This window comes from Anopheles marshallii, chromosome 2 (genome assembly GCF_943734725.1).
Source record: "Anopheles marshallii chromosome 2, idAnoMarsDA_429_01, whole genome shotgun sequence".
Lineage (NCBI taxonomy): Eukaryota > Metazoa > Arthropoda > Insecta > Diptera > Culicidae > Anopheles > Anopheles marshallii.
The window spans coordinates 26,649,561-26,655,781 of NC_071326.1; the positions used below are offsets into that span (position 1 = coordinate 26,649,561).

General features: G+C 45.4%; 2 protein-coding genes across 2 annotated transcripts; one reads left to right on the forward strand and one right to left on the reverse strand.

Moving 5' to 3' along the window:
• Window positions 1-3,733: 3,733 nt before the first annotated feature.
• Window positions 3,734-4,376, reverse strand: LOC128710313 (60S ribosomal protein L35a). The gene is made up of 2 exons (XM_053805364.1): window positions 3,846-4,376; window positions 3,734-3,757 (listed from the first exon to the last, which is right to left on the reverse strand). The coding sequence occupies exons 1-2, from the start codon at window positions 4,374-4,376 to the stop codon at window positions 3,734-3,736; spliced, it is 555 nt and encodes a 184-aa protein (XP_053661339.1).
• A 1,077-nt stretch (window positions 4,377-5,453) lies between these two features.
• On the forward strand, window positions 5,454-6,221 carry LOC128717718 (transcription factor Adf-1-like). The gene is made up of 3 exons (XM_053811464.1): window positions 5,454-5,601; window positions 5,690-5,854; window positions 5,923-6,221. Exons 1-3 carry the CDS (start codon window positions 5,454-5,456, stop codon window positions 6,219-6,221), a joined length of 612 nt encoding a protein of 203 aa, XP_053667439.1.

Sequence of the window (6,221 nt, forward strand, 5' to 3'; positions counted from 1 at the left end):
AGCTGGTCATTCTACAGTCTGAGGAATCTTCTCTACTCAATACACCTATCGTGACGAATGAAGCTGGGACTATAAGTACTTTTATAGTTCCGGTGTGCACATACGCCTCTGCGACATGGACTTTGTCCAAAACTGACGAAACACTCTTAACCGCCTTCCAGAGGAAAATGCTCAGAAGGATTTCTGGCCTCGTATGTGTTTGTTAGAACGACAATGAAGGAGGATGTGTCAACCTGCAAGACTGGAATAATGGATTGATTGACTACGGCGCACGACCGTAAAGCGGTTCTGAGGACTCCTACTCTAAAGCCCGCGAAGCGGTTGTAGCACTAAATGAGTAAGTAGGTAAGTTCTTTACTTTGGAGACGTCGAGGGTCATTTCCATTACGTGCATCAGTCTAGAACAGTCTCATAAAGTTCGTTATAGTAGCAGTTCCTTGACTTCTGGAGCAATAAATTCCCTTTAAGTTTTAAATCAACCTTTAAAATCAATCATGGCGTTTACGCGTATCGATTCCGGTTAGAAACGATCCATTGTAAATGTTTCCATCACTTAACTATACACATTAGAGCCTATTTTGTGACAGGGCTGAAAGAAAAAAAAAATACACAAACGGTTCCTCTTTGTTCGCTTGGGTATCTATACTTTGTTTGAAATCAAATATCGGAACATCATCCACTCTGCCAATCGCGAGTATCAATTTCCAATTAATTAATTTCCATCAGCGACCCAGAACGAAAAGTCGATGGACGGAAGATCTCTGCCTGCCGCACGGCCAAAGTGTCAACTCTCAGCCACATGCGAGAGAAGGACGGAACCGTTTCAGCCGGCCAGTGTGAAACCCGGAACGAGATGGGACAATCGCGTGCAATTAATTCTATAATCATAACTAGATGGCACGAAGCCACGGGCAAAATGGTGTTCTGTGCCGCTTCTCTTTAATATACACCACCCCACGGGAACGGTTGTTAGCGTTGTTGTCACCCACCTCGGCACGGTTCCACCACACGCTGCATAAATTGACGTTGCTCATTCTATTTCATAAGATCATGCAAATGAGCACCTTTCCCTGCGAAAAAGACACGCGTGAACCACCCCCGCCGCATAGGGATGGCCGAAAGGAGCGTACGACCGTCGCGGTAATTGCCATTCGATTGGACTTTAAATCATTTTTTGTGTACTTTAATTTATCGGTCAGACAACATCGGTTCTGGCTAGTCGGGCTACGTTCATTTCTTCGCTTGAGCGTATTTTGATTAATATTGTGCTTTCTACCGTACAAGCGCAACGTCCAACTCCCTATCGTCCTTGCACAAGGACGACTGACGGTGGGCTCAAGTGTGTTGTCTCATCGTGTGAGACGACCGGGGGCACCGGTGTAGAATCCAATTTCCTAATTAGTTTTTGATGGATTAGCATGCCTTACAAAACTGACCGGTGGACACGAGGCGTAAGGTGTAAAGAGGATAACTGATACATTTTTTTCCCCACTCCCTTTGACGCCATCGACCGAACTACGGCGAAGAGAAGGGTGACTTTGTGTGGTACACGAGTACAAAACTAAAAATTGCTTTCAACAGCGCCACAGATTCGTTTGGGCAATGTGGTGTAATTCGTATTTGTTAGTTTGTAGAAATGGAACGTTAACTTGATGGGAGGCTGCAAATTGCATGCACTCACGCGTGTGTTCGCTAAATACCGCAAATTTGTCCATGTTGCTGTTCAGCTCTCGAAGTATTTGCTGAGTAGTCACGACTTATGAGAACGGTGGTATTTGTCCGTGAGCAATTTTTTAAGAATCTGTCCTGAAGTTTAATAAAATAGTGTCTTCTTCTTATAGGCACGTCCTTCCTGGTTCTTGGTCATCGCTGTCATTTTTGGATTATTCTTCTTCTTCATTGGCCCGCTCTTAGTGTTGAGCACGTCGTGCTGACATGGTCTGGTCACCAATACGTTTCCAAGAGACTCGATCTAGGGCTGCCGCTCTCCATCCTCTGCTGCACCCGATCTCCGACAGGTTCTGCTCCACCTGATCCAGCCAACGGGCTCGCTGCGTCTCGTGCCGAACGGGTCGCCGACGAGGACCTTTTTGGTGGGGCACGAGTCCGGCATCCTCATGACGTGCCCCAACCAGCGTATCCTTCCGGCCTTCGCCACCGTCAGGATGTCAGGTCCCCCAAACAGCTCAGCAAGCTCATGGTTCATTCTCCTCCTCCACCCGTCGTGCTCCAAGATACCGCCAAAGATCGTCCTTAGCACACGGCGTTCGAAAACACCGAGTGCATTGGTATCCTCTGTGAGCATGGTCCAAGACTCATGACCATAGAGGACTGCCGGCCGAATCAATGTACGGTATATCGTGCATTTCGTGCGCAGCAGTTTTGGATTACTAGGCTTAATTTGACCAAGAAACAAAATCGACCTCCTTGCTACGGTGGAACGGTTCCAATGAGGTTTGATATCGTTCCGCTCGTATGAAAGAACGGCGCCGTTACTATGTAATTCGGTAGGACAGATTACTTCCCCTCAATGAACAAACATTTCCAATCCGGTTTGTGAAATCTAATGAATTGATGTCTTTTCGGAACAAAATAACTAAGCTTTGATGCCTGCAGATGGTACTGCTCTCTATTGTGCACTTTCTGCTGAACCTACTGTTTGCATATTTGCTGCTGGGTTTGAAAAATGCTGCAATTGGATTTCAACGTACCACATATGCATCTACGTAAAGGGGTATCACCAAGATTCGAATGTATCGCAACCGGCCGTTTGCCGTGAGCCTTACGAAATATGCTATTGGGACGAAGTGTGCCAGTTTTCAAGGGGCGGATGGTGCGTACCACCTTCGGCGTCATTTGCGAGCAAGGTGTGTAGGGAAGGGGAATGGAACAAGAGCTGGCTGAGAACCGGAAGGAGACGATGGATGGGACACGTTATTCCCTACTAGGAAGGTAGCTCTCCTCAACTACCCACACGACACGAGACGTGTAGAAGCATAGCAAGCCTGTTGGCTGGAGTAAGTGGAGCTAAACTTATGGGAGATTAGATGCAGTCGATAGTGGAAACAGATTGCTGACCTCTGATCATGCCAGCACTACGTACTCAATTGTTGGCGGGTTAAGAAGACGAACCATATGATTACATGGTCATATCTCATAAATCAAATCAAAATTGGCGGTCATACAGTAATAACAATAAGAAAACGATGCCTGATGAAAGAGAATACAATGAATATATAGAAATTACACGACAGAAGTCCGGTCGTACTTTCTACAAGAGAAAATACATTCATTTGCCAGAACCCTGCTGATGCTGTGGAATTTGGCATTGATTCAAGTCGCTAGGAAAGCCATCACCGTTCTTGGAACTGGATGCTCTTCGGTTGGTTGAATGTTTATGGCTACGAATGAGTTAATTTCACGAGCTGTCTTCAGCTATATAATAGGCTATTTACGTATATAGAGCGAGCCATCCTAGTATTTCTAATTGACTGCGAATATTGCTGCAAAAAAACAGCTGAACAGCGTCAAAGTCATGATTCTTCATCGTTAACAATATTACTTTCTTATAACCGCAAACTGCATAGGTTGAACTTATTTTCCACTAAAACCTTCCGGTGACATTAAACAAAAAGGAACACACTACACAGGTATATCTCCAGGAGGTTCACTTCGTCACTCGCTCTTTTATTGTTGGGGATCCCATTATAAATGTACACACGACTTAATGTGCTTAAACACGCGACGGGTAAAGCATCTGCAAAGGAAAGGCACGGAGAAAACGTTTGTGTCAATTAAGTTTGACTGTCTCGGATTCTATTCTATGCTAGATACTCGATACTTACGATTCGGATGCGATGGCCCATGGCGTGTCCGGGCAGGTTGGAGCGGAACCGTGCGCGCACACTGCCGCTGTTACCATGCGAACGGGTAATCTTGCCCCAGATTGCGCGGATCGTGGACTTCTTGTTGCTACACGGATGGTTACGCTTTACCTTGCCACGGTACACATACACGCACCGCTTGCCAATGTAAAACAGCACGTTCTTACGGTTGCGGCAACCTTCAATCTTCAGCAGTGCATGCCCCTCATGCTGATTGCGCAGACCACGCTTGTAACCGGTAAACACAGCCTTGGCCCACAGCCGACCGTAGCTCTTCTTCGGGCGCGGCAGGCTAGGTTTCGGGGTGCGCAGTTCCTTGGCCCGCTTGACACGGGCACGGATAGCTTCCGGAGTTTGGCGAGATTTGCGGTCTCCCTTCGGGGCGGCCTTCGCGACTTCAGCCTTCGCTCCAGCATCAGCCTTTGCTGCGGTCTTCTTTGTGGCGACCTTCTTGGCCGGCTTCTTAGCGGCGGCGGCGGCGGTATCAGCCATGTTCAATTAGGCTACAATGAAATCCGGAAAAAGGAATATTATAAGCGAGTGGAACTTATAGCACAATGCGAGATAAATATCTTGGAAAATAGTCGTATTCTATCCCATAAGCTGGTACACTTATAAACACTGTTACTGGCATTTAGGCGATCACTTTCGGATGAAGTTCACGTATCGTGGTTCGAGAAACACGGTAAAACGCTTCCTCCTCCGGCACATTTCGATTGTCAACAATCCTAGATTAGCACTGTTTTTCACAGCCTTTGGCTGGACTTCACAATTCCAATCCGGGTGCATCACAAGCTTCGCACCACGAGGGATAGATTCTGCACGGTTTGCTTCCAGATACGACGGTTTTCATAGATATTTACGCAAATTTTTGACTCTACCTCAAACAAAATGTGTCCAGCTAGCATACACGATGCCGGAAAAAGAGAGAGACAAGAGCAGTGGTCGCAGGCTACTGTCATATGACGTTTGTACTGCTTCCGCTTTCGATTGACAGCATACAGCGATACTGCTATGCGGGCGGGTTGATTTCTTGACAAAGGCTATCTTTCCATTTTCCACTTGTTTTGTGTGTTGAAGACATTTTTATTTTTAGAACCTGCAAATGGGACAATTTCAAAACCTTTGCATGGGATATCATTTTTTAAAAATTCAAGTCACATCCTATGATCCATAGAACAAGACTTACGACAAGAATAAATGCACAGAAATGTACGAAAGTGCTCCTTCAGACAGCAAGCAACATTCCAATAAAACGCGACATCGGACAAGCCAGTTTGATTCGGTCTGATATATCTGCTTCCCACCTTGAACTGTGTGTATTCAATCTACGAAGCAGTGTAGAACGACCAGAAAGAATTCTTATTTTGGGCAGCATCCAGGATATGGGGCATAGCATTTTCAAAGAAATGATTTTGCTGCAGTAAATTACTCTTGATCGTTAAAAATATTGTGCGCAGGCATACCTGCACACTCCTCACCTTGGCAAACCACTTCTGTTTATGTTTTCGTTTAGTTTATGCTTCAGTCCTAATTTGAGCGCAATAAGTTCTTCTTGCGTTTAGCAGCATGCAAAGCCCGGCATACAGTGATGCAAAATTTATAGAACTCATAAAAAGACAACCCGCAGTATGGTGCAAAGATGATTCGCTATACAATAATCGAGTCGCGGACAAAACAATCTGGAATGAGATCAGCAATCTGCTAGAAACGGATGGTAAGCTTTTGCCGCTATCTGCCGCTTTTCCGAGGGTAGCATATCCAAATGCACCTAACTTTCATGAAAAATTTGATTACCATTTTAGTTCACGTTCTTAAGAAAAAGTGGCATGCACTGCGCGGCCAATACCGTAGAGAGATTCGCATGTACGCCGGTAAATCCAAATGGAAGCATTTTAAACGATTGAGTTTTCTTGCGGAAAGTTACAAGCTGCCAGAATCACCATTTGGTTCGCAAAACTTTGTTGAAGGTAATAGTGTTGCGTCTGTGTCATTCAAACACATTCTCTCTGTACATGTTTGTTGGTTCGTTTGCCAGGCGATCCCATCAGCATTCAGGCACCTTCGCTAGAAACATCAATCGAGCAGAATTTGCCCATGAAGGAGGAAACATGCAATTGGTCGTGCAACACATCTGTGTCACCGAGAGTGGAGAAAATTACGCCAAAAGTTCCGGTTGTAGATATAAGCAATGAGAGTAATTACTATTTTGCACTCAGTCTAGTAGGTATCTTAAATTCTGTTCCCAAAGGAAAAGAATTGGCTGCCCGCATAGCTGTACTGAACGTGTTGAAAGAATTCCAACCAACGCATAGAGAAGATATGCAAGATGTTTAG